Raw genomic sequence first — 14,988 nt, 5'->3', positions numbered from 1 at the left:
ACTTGTTCTCAAGCACAAATAACCATTTTTGCATCGAGGGTTTTTACAACCTGTACATCATATGACCCCCCTCTATCCTTAGACCCTCAGTATGTTTTGTTACACCTATTGTGCTTGTGTGTGTGTAGCTTGTCATGGGTAGGGCGTCGTTAGATCGAGGACCCTTTGGCAGTCGCAGGTGGTGGACAGTGAATATCTGCCAGCCTCATCCGTATCACCCACAGCCCCCTCTCTCCTCCCACCATGCCTCACTGGTGGTCAGCCTCTGTCCCTTCTTCTTCCACCCGCCGTCCTCCCCTAGGGTTCCAGTGTTCCCTGCGATGGTCTTACGTGTGACAAACATGTGTGATGAGTCTGTGGGACATGCCATGTGTGTATTTGGGCTGTGTGTGTGTGTGTGTGTGTGTCTGTGTGTGTGCGTGCGTGAATGCTGGTGTGTATGCATTTGTGCGTGACACAAATGCAGGCCTTTCCTGCTACCAGATTGACATGAGTGTCTGTGAGGCTTTGCTCTTTTCAGACGTGCCTCACACTGGCAGTTGGAGTTTATGTGTGTGTGTGTGTGCGGGTGCCTGCCTGCCTTCTAGCGCCTCGCTAGAGACTGACGGCCCCTGACACCTGCCATTTGGACGCTTTTCTCTGTGAAAAATGTCATCGTCTTCAGACCCGACGTGTGTGTGTGTGTGTGTGTGTGTGTGTGTGTGTTTGAGTGTGTGTGTATATGTTTGAGTGAAAGAGAGAGATGGTTGTGTCCCTCAATTTCTCTCCCTGAGGTCAAGCTTTGCAGCTGACTGAACAATGGACCCAAGCTGTTTGAGCAGCCGGGACAGAGAAACTTGTGTGTGTTTTGTATGAATAGATTTTGGGCTGGTATTATGTGACATCACAGCTCCTTCTAAGGCAGTAAAATGAGGCCAATCAAGTACCTTGAAACAAAGTGTGTGTGTAAGTGTGTGTGTAAGTGTGTGTGTGTGTGTGTGTGTGTGTGTGTGTGTGTGTGTGTGTGTGTGTGTGTGATCCTCAGTTCTCTCAAGTGTCCCGACTTGAAAGCCATCTAGATTGTTGTGCAATTTACCAGGTGAAACTGGTAGATTGCTATAAATCAATTCCCACTGAGCCCCTCTATGCCTTCATGGTGCTGCAGGTTACATTTTGCGCCCCCCACCCCCTGAAATTTCCATTTTTTTCTCTGTTTCGCGAAGGGCGGCAAATCTAAATGTGCAGCAATATGTTACTTGCACTTCATTTATAAATATCAGTAATTTTCATGCAAAGCCTGGAGCTGTATTTTGTGAGGAAACAATATTCTTCCATTAACAGTTAAATGAATTATGACTTTATGGGCTCCCACTGGGACCAACCCAAATGTTTTAATGTCTACAAACTCAGCCACTATTAATGGAGATGCTTCAGATCCACATTACAAGCTTAAGAAGAATCTTCTCAGGCTGCATATTCACATAGTGTCTGTGTCCATGTGCCTAAAATGCTTAGAAATACTGCCATGTCTTTAAACCAAACATCAATCTTGAGTTATCTTTCGACCTGTAGTGCTGTCCCCCTTCCCCCAACTTTTTGTCCTGTATATCAAATGAGTTGATGCTATTAGTACCCCTCTTCTTTTCTGACTGATCTGATGAGCTGTTTTTAATTTAGATTAGGGCTGTGTCAGCCAGAAGGCTGTAATGAGGTATCAAAGTGTGTATCCATCTCTTCCAATGTTAGGTTTCTTGAGGGGCAGCGGGAGGCCGGTCACGGAGTGTGTGAGTGTGTGTGTGTGTGTGTGAGAGAGTGTGTGAGTTTGTGTGTCAGGCCCAAGGGTGTGTCTCAAAGACGACCAGTAGGGGAACGGATAGGGGAGCCAGTTGGTGACTTTGCCCCAGGATGGGACAGGGCTAAAGGCAGACCTGTCTGTGTGTGTGTGTGTGTGTCTGTGTGTGTGTGTGTGTGTGTGTGTGTGGGTGTGTGTGTGTGTGTATACAATTGAGAAAGCGAAAGAGTGCCAATAAATGATAACCCTACAGGGCCACCAAGTCATCGCTTTACACCAAGAGGCGATCTTTGACTTTGTGTCTCTGAGTGTGTGTGTGTGTGTTTATGTCCACGCTTCGACCATTCATCCACTTAGGCCAAAGAGCTGGGGAGCAGACAACCTTCTGTTGGCTGCCAGGATGATGCCCTCACTATAGCGACAGCCATGGACGCTATGGCGATGAGGGCTCAGAGCTGTATCCATGACAGTGTTGTTACCCAGCTGCCCCAGCGGCAGCCTTAATTAAGTTAGACATACTAGGGGCTGGTGGCCTCCCTTTCTTTCCTCTCCATATCTTCTCGTATTCTATTTTTCTGTGTTCTTAAACATATCTTTTCACTGCAGTAAAAGAGAACTTTTGTCTGCCTCATCTCTCCTGTTCGCTCTTTTTGTCATTCTTTCTGGAACAAAACAAGACGCTGCCTCTCTTTCACTTGACCTCCATTGTCCTCCTGTCTCTGAATTAGGACAGAGTGGGAGGTTAGAGGTGTGTGTTCTCTGAAAGCCTTGTCTATCTTCATACTCTGCATACAGAGAGAGAGAGAGAGAGAGAGAGAGAGAGAGAGGATTTGACTAGAGTAGATATTTTTGAATTATATTCTTCATATTATCTTCTGGACATAAATTATATACGTGTGTGTCTTTGTGTCTGTGTGTGCGTGATACAAGTGTGTGTCGGGTTAATGACCAGCTATGCTTTGACCTCCTTGAAGGTCATGTGCCAGTGCTCGTTAGCAGTGTCACCATGGCGATATGTCAGCTGTCAGCACGATGGATAAGGAGCTGACAAAAAGAACAGTGAGGCGGAGGAAGGGATGAATAGAGAGGATGGGAAAGAGAGGGAGGGAGGACAAGTTCATTTAAATGTGATTCCCATCAGAAGGCCTCTGCCACTCCTCATTAACAAGATACTTATAATTGGCAAGGTTGTTGTGGCAAAGTCCAGGCCTCTGGGATAGAGTGTGTGTGTGAGAGAGTGTGTGTACCACTGAAGGCCTCATTCTGAGTTATGGACATTGGGGAGGTGCTGACCCCTTCCTCACATTGGTCAGCCCTGAGGAAAAAGCCCCCCCCTTTCTTCATCCAATCATCTCCACCTCTCCATCCAGCCGAGAGAATAGAAGGACTAAACAACGTGACAGCTTCGGTTGTTTGTCGGTAGCATTAACACGGGTATCAGTGGCTTTGTTGTACCACCATTCTGTCTGTGTGGTGATGGATGATAAGCGGCCTCCTTTAGTCTGAATACATTAACGTGGGAAATGGTGTAATTTAATTCCATTTAAACCCCATGTTTCCATGTAGATTTCCGTTCATTTGTATTGTCAAGATCTACATGTTAAAAATGTCAATAATACAGAAATTGATGAGCTTCTGCTAAATTCTTCGCCGAATTAAGAGAATCTTTGCAAGTTGCTTTATTTTTTAGTAATATTTGAAGTATGACTAAGGGTGTTTTTGTTAAGTCGTCTTAAAACCGTGTGCAATAAGCCGTTCACATAATATCTAAATTAATTAATTAAATGGCACTGAAATATAAGCAATACCTAAATTATATTTAGTCATCCAATGAAGTTAATTAAACATGTCCCTTTTTGTTTTTTGGCTTGAAGTGTGAAATAACAAAAGGGAAATAACGTGCCTGAATCTTTACATTTGTACGTACATTTTAAATGTTTGTTCATGAAATGTGGGACTGGAGGAGGAGGCAGACCTGTCGAGTCAGCAACTCCGTTATAACGAGTTAATTTTACTTGTTATTTGTGTCATTGTCTCAAATGAACATGTTGTTATTTTCCCGAGATAACAGGATAACGGCCCTGGTTCAAACATTTGATTTCCTCCGTTTTACTGTGAAAAACAAGTTGATTGTCTTTGTTTTTCTGAGATCACAAGTTATTTATGTCATTATCCCGAGATAATGAGATATAGGCCTGGGCTTATTACGTTGAAATGTGTATTGTGACATTAATTATGTAGTTAGCATTATCCTGTTATCCTGGGATATTGACATAAATAGCTCATGATCTCGAGAATACAAATAAAATTAACTGATCATGGGAAAACAAAGAAAAGAACATTTTCAACCATGGCCGTAGAAAACTAGAGACACACTTGTGTTGCTCGTGGACACTGATTTTGGAGCTTACGGTATGTTACTGTGGAAGAAAGAATTAAAATGTTATTTATATCTTAAGCTCTAGACAAGAACAAGAAAGACATTTATGCTTGAAGAATTGACGCTTCAACCTCACTCATGACAGTAATGTTCTTGAAATACTGACACATAGCAGTACACCCCAATAACCTCTAGATGGCAGTAGTGTCATATAAATAGTCAGTGCACTGCAGAGGTCTGCTGACTCAACATCCTGTTCTTTAACAAACCCGTCACACCGTATTAAAGTGACAGTTGTGTCATTGTGAAAAGGTAGTCAGAAATAGGTGATTTGTGAATCTATACAAACCTAAAGCGAGTGTGATGCTTTAAAGTGGGCAAAATGTTCTGACTCACTTACTGCACTCACTAATTGACCTATTCTGAATATGTTTAGTATTCATAGTGTGTGCGTCCCATTATCTCCTCTTCTCCCTCTTGCGCTCCCTCTGACTTGTTTCCCTTTCTGTCCCCAGTATAACCAATGAGGCAGGAGCATCCATCTACAGTGTGAGTCCTGAGGCGGTCAAAGAGATGCCAGAAATGGACCCCAACCTGAGGAGTGCAGGTACGCTAGCCAACCAGGATTTTCTTCATCTGATAGTGATTACACGTTTGTCCAAACAATTGGGTGATATTCTGGGCCATGGCTTCTTGTATATGGATATATTACTGGTGTTGGGGAAGACGTTGTGCAACTTACGATTGTTTAAATTATTCAGCTGTTGCTTATTTTCTTCATTAGTTGTTTTGTCAATATGTCAGAAAACAGTGAAAAATGCCCATCGAGTTTTCCCAGAGCCCCGGGTGACTTTGTTTGTTGTTGAAATTGTTTGTTTTGTTCTATCAGCAATCAATAACTCAAAGATAATGAATTCACAATGATTACAGTTTAGTATTTAATCGACTAATGAAATTTAATGTTCATTGAATTAATTTCTCGTGTACTGCAGCAAAATGTCAGAATTTATTTTTAGATTACATGTAACCTGAGGTACTGTCAGGGATACAGCAAGAAAGAGCTCCTTTGTTATCCTACTCTATTTGATATTTGGTGTAAGTAACACAAATTGACGATGAAGCTGAGAACTGCATAATAGTGCATTTTCTGTCACATAAAGGACGCTGTAGGGTTTAAGATGAGCAGCCTTAAATGAACTTGGTTAATGTAAGCAGTTCTCTAAATGTCCATCAGACAATTATATTTCCACCCTTTAACCAGCAACATGCAGTATTGTTTTAGTATTGCGGTCTCTTAGGTCTTTGCCTCTCTCCCTCTTTCTCTCTCTTGCCACCTCTCCCTCCCTCACTCCACATACTACATCATTGAAAACACAGCAGAATAAAAAAATAATAGTTTTGGAGAACAAATGTTTCCAGCAGACTTCCTCTATAAAAGCCATAAATCAAGTGAGGCTGGATTATTCCTCACTAGTTTCCTGTGGTCAGCAGCACTTAGAGCCACGGAGAGCCATATTTAAACTCTTAATGAAAGCCATGAGAAATCCACAACTCTGGATCGGTATGAAAAGATGGCTGCTGAGCGAGGACACTTTGGTTTACAGAGTTGGATGTGGCTACAAAGTGTTTGTGTCTGTCTGTTTTACCTTTTGGGGGGGGGGGGGGATGTTTGTTTCTGCCTTTGTCTATATGAGTGGTCATGTAACATAGTTTATATGAAATTGTGTGTTAAACGCACGTTCCATCTGTCCTCCCTGTTCTTGGTAGATCTAGGGACACCTAGTGGTGATAGGCAGTACTTCCACCGTTCTCCAAGAGGACTGTTTTTGTGTTCAGCTTATTTCTCTCCTCTGAGAGTGCAGATAAGTTTTTCCTGGACCACTGTCATTCATTCATTGTCTGTTGGAATCCATGCTCTGCAACACAACACAACTCTTCCCCCCCCCCCCCCCCCTGCTGCACGTCACCTTCTTCCAGTTCTCTAGAGCGACGTGTCTGTGTCTGGGACTTCCTATCTTATTGCTTTCTCCTTTGCTTCCCGTTTTTCTAGTACTGCATCTGGTTCATAATTCTCAATAAGTGCCAGAGAGTTATGCTGGTCTCCTTACAAATCAGTTCGTCTCAGAGACAGAATAGATGGAAAGAGTATTGGAGAGTTTTGGTGGTGCACTTTGCAAGGCCAGCGTTGAAACTCCATCCCTGTCTAAATATTATCTCAGGCAGCAGCCTCATACCGCATCCAGAGAGAGTAGAGGAGAGCCATTGATTCCAGACATACTCCCTCTTTTACATCCCATCCCTGTCTTTCTCTTTGTCTGTCCGTTCCGCTTCGAAGATCTAAGTCGGACGTGCCTCAAGCAGCACACTACATCACCGACCACTTCAAACATGCACATAATGCACATAATGCACACATAGAAAACAGTGGTAAGCAGCTACACAGGAAGGACCGGGAAAGATGCAAACTGTTTCCTGCCATGTTTGATTCATCATACAGTGTGTTTTGGCTTTTGATGTGTATAACATTTTGCTCAATCGCTGTTCCTTGATAGAACTACAATGAAACACCCAGAGCGGGCACTTCCTTTGTCTTTCACAGGGACGTGAATGCGAACAGTTATTTGGTTGTGTTATTCTCTCCCGCTCTCTGGGCCTGTGTGTGTTGGCGGGGGTGATGTCATGTATTATGGTGTGTATGCGAGTAAGGTTGTTTGTAATTTTTCTTCTTGTCACTGTGTCCTGCCAACATTTTCATGGAAAAGAAATTTGGGCTCATGAGGCTTTACAGACTCCATCGTTAAAAGCAACCCGACTGAAGTCGATACGGACCGTGTGTTTATTTGTGAGCTACATTCGTCTGTGTGTGCCAGTGTGCACGGGTCTGGTTAAATTAGAGGTTTTAAAGGTTCATGGCTCCAGCATCTATCAGGAAGCTAAATGACAGGTGCAAAGACTCCATTTGAAAGCCAGCTTTAATTATTATTATGGGGGTAGGGTGGGGTGGGGTGGTGTTGGAGGAATGACAATTAGGTTTGGCCTGCCCTCAGGCCAGCACTGTAATATGCAGACAATTTGCATATTCAGTAATTATAAATAACATGGATTTGCATATTCAATAACTGTGAATCAGATAGCAAGTTTATGAAAAACCCAAACCATTGACTCATGAGACACAGAATCACATTTGTGTGTGTGTGTGTGTGTGTGTCTGTGTCTGTCTCTACAGTATCCATTGGAAGACGTGTCCAAGATCCGCTGGCGGAGCTTGTGAAGATTGATCCTAAACACATCGGCATTGGAACATACCAGGTAAGAGTGTTTTTAGTTTCTTCTGTTGAGATGCTCCGTGTGGTTGAGAGCTTCTTGTCCCCGGGCAGTGGAACATCTGCTGTTAGTTAGACTGAAGCAAAAGGGCAGAGTAGATGTGTGTGAGTGTGTGAAGGTGTTGGTGTAAAAGTACATTAACAGTAAACCATGATTGCACACACATGCTTATTGTTTTAGTACTGTCTGCCTTAGTTTGCGGTAAAACAGCAAACGATCAAGGAAGTGTATTTTCTTTCTTTCTTCTTAATTCTCATTTATTTAACCAGTATGACCTCTTTAAGAGAATCCCGTCCAAAGGCAACACAATTATGTTTAATGGACCAATACATAACCAACATTCACAGAAGGAATAATGGAAAGAAAATGAGACTGAATGTCGTAGGAAATGAACAATTGCATGACAGCCTTATTCAATCCCTCAAACATCTTTGTGTTTTAAATGTAAAGTGGCTGCCGTAATCTTTTATTATGAGCCGTATCATGCGGAGTTTAGGTGTGACTTTTGTATTTCAGGCAGAAATTAAGACTTGAGGCATAAATGGATGTGAATGAGGGATTCAAGATGTCACAGAACAAATGACTTAAACAGGTTGAGAGAAAAGAAGCAAGCGGGGAAGTAGATAAACTTGGCTGAGGCCTGTGTCAACACATGATGCCGGGTGACAGCTAATTCAATTAATGGAGATCAGGCATGACGTATGTTTGGACATTTGTTTTTGCTTGTGTGTATGCTGCTCCTTGTCCATGCGTCCGTGTGTGTGTGTGCAGATGAAACAACAGTTAGCTCAATGTTGATTTTGTTCATTACAAGTGTGTGTGTGTGTGTGTGTGTGTGTGTGTAGTTGTGTGAAAAAGGGAAGACAAGTATTAGGTCAGTGTGCCTACTATTTACGCCAGCTATTAATGCCGTATTGTTCTCCATATATGGTAAGTTGTGGGCGGAAAATGGTATGAGAGAATGGAAATAGGAACAAAACAAAAAGGTTTGAGGAAGACGAAGGCAAGTAGAATAAGGTCAAATTGACAGCTGTACTTGAGGCAGCCCACAGTGAGTAATGCAGTCGTCATCCAGATGATCCATCTAACAAATCCTATTATATTATAAAGACAGGAGCATGAACGTGAGATCAGAGGAGAGGGTTTCTTTAGCAGAGAAATGTTACGGTTCTAGTGTTTAATTGGAAGAACCTCCGGTTTGCTGATGGAGATATAAATGGCGTTTAATGAGGGAGAGGAGTTGATGTAAAGCTGATGGCGTGATTATTAATTTAGTTTGCAAAATGCTTGATTATGATCTAAAACTGAGAAATCATCATCGTTTCCTGTTAAAATGTTGCTGACACCCAAAACTGTTATCTGTTGGTGTCGGCCAACAGAGCATCCATTTCAGTGTTAACAATCAAAACAAGTTAAGAATCCAGCGGTGTAAATGAAGAATCCCAATTGACACTGGCTTCAAATGAGAAGGAGAAGAGAAGGAAATGGGGTTAAAAAAGGACAGCAGAGGGTGACAAAAGTCAAAGCAAAGGGATGACGGGGAGATTTAAGGGTGAGGGGGGGGGGGGGGGAAATGGAAACGTGAAAGAGAAAGGAGGAGGTCACATTGTGCAAGTGCTTGTGCTTATGTATGCTTGGCTGAGTGTGTTAGGTCACAGGCCCGTGTCTCTCATCACGTCCTGACTGGGCTCTCTGGGGTGCCTGGGGTTCTGCACCTCCCGCTCTCAGATCATGTGACTAGGTCAACAAATGATAATATAACTGGGTAAATAAACTCTGGGTGCTGACAGATATGAGATGGGACATCACTTTGACCTGCGTGTCAGCTCACACAAACACACACACACACACACACTATACACACACACGTACACACAGTATCCTCCCCATCCGTTTTCAGTTTAAGGGTTAACTAGTTAACTATCTATGGTTAACTATCTGCTTGTGTGTGTGTGTGTGTGTGTGTGTGTGTGTGTGTGTGTGTGTGTGTGTGTGTGTGTGTGTGTGTGTGTGTGTGTGTGTGTGTGTGTGTGTGTGTGTGTGTGTGTGTGTGTGTGTGTGTGTGTGTGTGTGTGTGTGTGTGTGTGTGTGTGTGCATTTATATTAGTGTAATATGGATGTACATGTGGGAGAGTAAGTGTGAGAAAAGTGCACTCATGCATGTGAGTTTTCGAGCAAGTTCTTTTGTGTGATTCGTGGTATTTTGAGCTTTCTGAAAGTTTATTGCCATTAGACACAAAAAGCATAAGGGCAGATGTAACTCTAGACAGCTGGCACAGCGTGCTCTCTCTTTCTCCCTCCCTCTGCTGACCCAGTGAGTGACAGCTCTGAGAGAAAGGAGGAAATGAGCTGAGGGCTAAAAAAGTGAGGCCCATTAAAATCAGATTGGACGTAACTATTGGTGTGGGAACATTGTTTTCACTACAGCACCTCTGGCTGACAGGTTTTTCTAGATACTGAGTTTGCCAGATTTGTGGTTACCTACAGAGCAATACATTTAAGCTTCTTCTGGTTTACTTGAGATGCATTGCTGTGTATTTAAATGGACAAACATTTCAGGAGTCTTGTGTCTATTATAAAAACACAAAGACAATTAGTGGGTGTGGCCTTGGACTGCTCCTCCATCTGTCAATCAGCTCTTCATGTTGCTATGGTCTGATGACAGCTGGGTAATCCCCATGGCTGTGAAACTAACTGCTACTGGGAAATACACACACAGACACACACTGCTGTGTAAGAAAACATTGCCTGCCAGCCGGATATTAAAGAAACTGTCACTCTTCCCCTCACCTCTTTCAACCGTTCTCCTTCTCTCACTCCATTTTCCATCTTTTTGATAGTTTTCTCTCTTGTCCAATGTCTCCCCTTCCACTGCCCCCGTGTCATGCCATGTTTTCTTTTCTCTCTCAAGTGGTATAACATGTATTGTGGACATGCACTGTAAGCACTGTCGGACATTCAGGAGCATCAGATGGAGCTGATGGGACTCTGAAGTTTGGGGTTTGTTGCTTGTTGGCACAATATCAGTCAATGTTTGAACCAGAGAATCCAAATGCGTTCAGGAAATTAACACATAGCGTGGATAGCGCTGACGTTGGGCAAGAAGATGCAACCACTATGGCTTATCAGAGCCATTTATACTCGTAACATAGTTGATGGTTTGATAGCAATATATCAGCCAAAAGACACTTTATATTTTAGGTTATTTGAGTTTCCTAAGAGGCAGCCACTTTTGCGTTGCCTAAAAAATTCCCTTGACTGAATTCCACCTACAGATAGTGCAAGTGATGTCCCTTTTTTTTTTTAGCAATTGTGTGTGTTTGCCTGAGCATGCTGTCTTTTCTCACTTTTAAATGGTAGTGCCTTCAGGGGAGACGGGAGCAGACAGAACAGAGACGGAAGGAGAGACAGAAATGGAGAGTTGACAGTGATTGAAAGTTCCTCCCTCTGTGTATTGAGGCATGGGAAAAAACTAAACTGGCTCTGCCGAACATTATCTGCTAATATTTTAACAATTTCCCGTAGGTCTGTCGTGGCATGTTTGTGTGTGTTGAGTGAGGTTGTGAGATGAGTCAAGCTTGTATCTTCGCTTGTATAATGGCTTTAAAGAGGCTCATGCCAATTTTCTACTTATTCAGCCATTTAGAAAACATTACTAGCTGTTGTCCTGCTACTTATTCTAACACTGTACAGTTTAACTGTTTCTGTAGCAGTAAGTAAGTAAACCTTCATTTTGATCGGTACCTTCTAATACCAAGGTTGTCACATGCGATATATGGAAGGGTAAAAGTGTTTTTTAATGTAAAGATCTATCAGATTATAAGGAGGTAATAAGGTGTTTTTGGGTGTATAGAACGACCTGATTTGAGTTTACACTATTGGGAAAGTTTCTCCCTGTGCCTGTTTCGATTTTCTCATGCTCTGTTTTGCAGTCCCTCAGGTAATATGTGTGTGTGTGTGAGAGAGAGATTGTTTTGCAGGAAGTTGAGAAATAGCCATTAGGCATTCATGAAAGGTGTTGGAAAAACATAAAACCATCTCCTTGCTGTCATATCACTTTCAGCTGCTGATTTACGACTGGTATTTAGCTGTGCACATATTCCCACAAGCACATAGACTCGCAGCCAAGCATACGTGCTGGGAATAGTATGCAGTGTGTTCGAGAGGGAGTTCTCAGAGGCCTTACAGAAGCTGTCAGTCAAGAAGCGCATGACCTTCAGGTGACCTCAGGCACCTTGGTAGTTTGTAGTCCATTGATTATCGGAGAGACTATCCGGTGATAGATGTGAAGTAGCAGTTGCAAAGCATTGTTGCACACACACACAAGGGAGCACACATCTGGTGAGAGTACACACCAAATACTGGCTTTCTATGTGTTGCTTTTGGAAGTCACAAACATTTAAGAAGTTTCCAAACACAAGCGCTCTTGTGTTTCTCAGGACGATTGCAGCGTCTAGTCTTTCCTCTCATTAAAGCGGCTACATCTACAGCCAAAGGAATGGAGCTACATAAAGGTTATATAGTGGATCAGACGCCCCTCTCTATCTGTCAACAAAACGATGGCACAAAGCATAAAGTACAACAAATGTTACTTAAACAAAGGAACGACATTCTTCACAAATGCCTAGTTTACAAAAAACATTTGGCTTACATGATTATAATAACAGAATTAATTTAAACATTGATGGGCGGTTTGAATATTACTTAAAGAAGTACCTTTTACTGTAATTCATTATGCTTTTATTCTTACTTTCAAACTGATACTCTTCTCCCAAACAATTGTCATTACAGAGGTCGCAGATTCTCTGGTTTCCATCACTGCTCAGCCACTTGATTCAAATTCAACATGCCTTTGAACTCTAGATTGATCGATTAAACTTGACTTCAATCAACCTGCTTGTTTGTTCAATCCATGGGTAGAGACTCATTGGCTGGTGGCCCCACATAGAACAGAAAGAATAGAAATACATAAATAAGTTGCAAGACAGGAGAAGACGTTTCTCATGTGCCAAGGTAAATGCAATGAAGGAAGGCCTAATGTACTCATCTTACAGTTATCCTTACATCATTTACTGCCCTGAGGCTCTTGGTACATGCAGCCATTCTGGCCCCAGCATGGTTCCAGTTGCCAAACTCTAGAGGCGTGAGTCATGAACGCTGCTTCAATCTGCTGACAGCCATCATCGTCAGTCAACACCTGAACTCTCAGAAGTTGCCTCGCCGGTCCTTTTCCTCTCTGGTTGTCTTGTTCTATATCTTTATAATTTGTAGGCTTAGATTATATATATATATAGATATATATATATATATATATATATATATATATATATATATATATATATATATATATATATATATATATATATATATATATATATATATATATATATATATATATATATATATATATATATATATATATAACGACATTCATGTTTTTCAGTTTCTTGGTGAAATAACTCCCAAAGAAGCTTGATTAGCTTTCTGTCTTTCTCACCAATCTCTTTCTGATTGACATGTAGTAACTCAGCAGCATTTAAGTACTCAAGGTGCAGACAGAAGCACTTTGTTCTTGTGTGTTAGTTGGCTGGCTTCGGTTGGTTTTGGACCAATCCAAACATGACCATCACACATTCTGTAGGGATCCAGTCCATTGGCTCTGGATGATTTTTGCAGTTTGGGCGTCCGGGCTTTGAAACCAAGCAATTAGGGTATGGAGGTGGTTATAGAAATGGATGGTCGCGTGTCCATTAGCCAGTACTGTGTGTGTGTGTGTGTGTGTGTGTGTGTGTGTGTGTGTGTGTGTGTGGGTGTGTGGTGTGTGGGTGTGTGGGTGTGTGGGTGGGGTCATCTCAGTTTTTCTGTTGGCTTCTTTCTTTCGTGTGTGGGTGTGTTTGCGCTGCCTCTTTATGATCGTGTTTGTTATATGTGCATGCTTGGCGACACATTTGGATTTTGTAGGATAAGTTGTGTCTTATCTTTAAACCAGATAGAGATTGTTACTAAGCCAGATCCCACGGGCTTCTGTATAATGCAGTTAGGGGAATAATTGCACTTTCTTTTACCAATGCTCTCCTTAAAGTGATTTTCATTATGCCAATGTGAATATATAATGCATAGCTAAGGTTTGTTTCAATTTAAGATAATTTTTCTCTTTCACAGGAATGAAATGAATACTTAGTACAGTCAAGTTACAGTTACAATACAGTTTCACCCATCCCTAATTGAGCACAGTTATGTACTGTGATGCACATGCATAATACCTTAGATTCTCTTGTGCTGCTCCCACCTCTATAAGGTTTCAATAAGAATGTGAGACCACATTCATCTCCCACGTTGCACACCTCCACCTTTCTCCTGTGAAAACATTCGTCTCAGGTGTAACGTTACAGGTGATTTCCTCTCTGACTATCTCTCTCTCTCCTCCTTCTATATCATCTCACCGGAAATCATGAAACTTTCACAGGTTTTTAGTGTTTGGAAAGTTATTTTTAGTGTCTCCAAAATGCCTCTGGTTATAGTTCCTAAGCATTCTCATGTAGGATCAGACTGCAGTCATTTATTAAACTTTCAAAAGACGTTCTTGCCAACCGGACAAATATAAGTGAAACATTTTCTCATTATATCTAATAATTCAGATTAATTAAATACAGCAATTACTGATGTTATTTCCAAAGGAAACAGCACCCAGTCATAAGGATTATTTTAAGTGATCAGTACAAAGTGCCACAATCTAAAAATACATTATATATATATATATAAAAAAAGAAACCTTTTAGTGAGTGTTGGGGATTAGGTCGGCAATTATATGTCTTGTATTTTTACTAAAACCCTGTTACATTATGAGTATTGAGTTTGAATAATTTAGATTTTGTAAATACAACTTGTTGACACTTGTTTTAGGAACCAGGTCACAAAGAGACATTTTGTACAACAGCAGAATGAAGAGCAAAATGTGTTTCATGCTGTAATCTATCAAAGACGCAGCTGTACCCACGCTGTCGGTGTCGTTAGAGTGCAAGTGCTTTCTCCTATAATTAAAAGTTCAACGATTCTAAAAACAGAAACCTAGAGTGCTTAATCATTTACATGAAGTGCCAAATCGAGCAAAGATTAGATGTTGACACGGCCTCTTTCCGCTTTGTGCTCTCAATGCCACATCTTTGCAATATGAAGGACATATTTATCAAAAACATTAATCATGCATGTGTGCTCATCCCATAATTATACTTGTTGTTGACAGATATTAAATGCAGCTTTGGCAGTTCTTAAGAATACCTGAGTGAAATCTTGCGCCACTCAGGTGTGTATGTTGCCCCCTGTTGTTACAATCCTGTCATCCTAAATGAAATGAAATCAATACAAAATGCATGAATAGTTTTGGATTTTGCGAAGAAATAAATGTAGTCCAAGTAATAGCAGTTGCAATTTTTCTCCTTCTCCCATGTGTCCCATGTGTTCTTTCACCCGCACAGACCCGACACCCTGTCTGTCATTCTGCCTCTCTGTCCTC

General features: G+C 41.6%; 1 protein-coding gene across 1 annotated transcript in view; it reads left to right on the top strand.

Annotated features, from left to right (window-relative positions):
• Positions 1–14,772, top strand: part of srbd1 (S1 RNA binding domain 1) — a 33,131-nt gene extending 18,359 nt beyond the window's left edge. Inside the window, 3 exon segments of the mRNA XM_029449157.1 lie at positions 4,667–4,758; positions 7,378–7,460; positions 14,719–14,772. Of these exon segments, the coding sequence (XP_029305017.1) occupies positions 4,667–4,758; positions 7,378–7,460; positions 14,719–14,757 (214 nt within the window). The 3' untranslated portion in view covers positions 14,758–14,772.
• Positions 14,773–14,988: the final 216 nt, after the last annotated feature.

The sequence above is a fragment of the Cottoperca gobio genome, chromosome 15, assembly GCF_900634415.1.
Source record: "Cottoperca gobio chromosome 15, fCotGob3.1, whole genome shotgun sequence".
Taxonomy (NCBI): Eukaryota; Metazoa; Chordata; class Actinopteri; order Perciformes; family Bovichtidae; genus Cottoperca; species Cottoperca gobio.
This window is presented reverse-complemented; position numbering and strand designations above follow the sequence as displayed.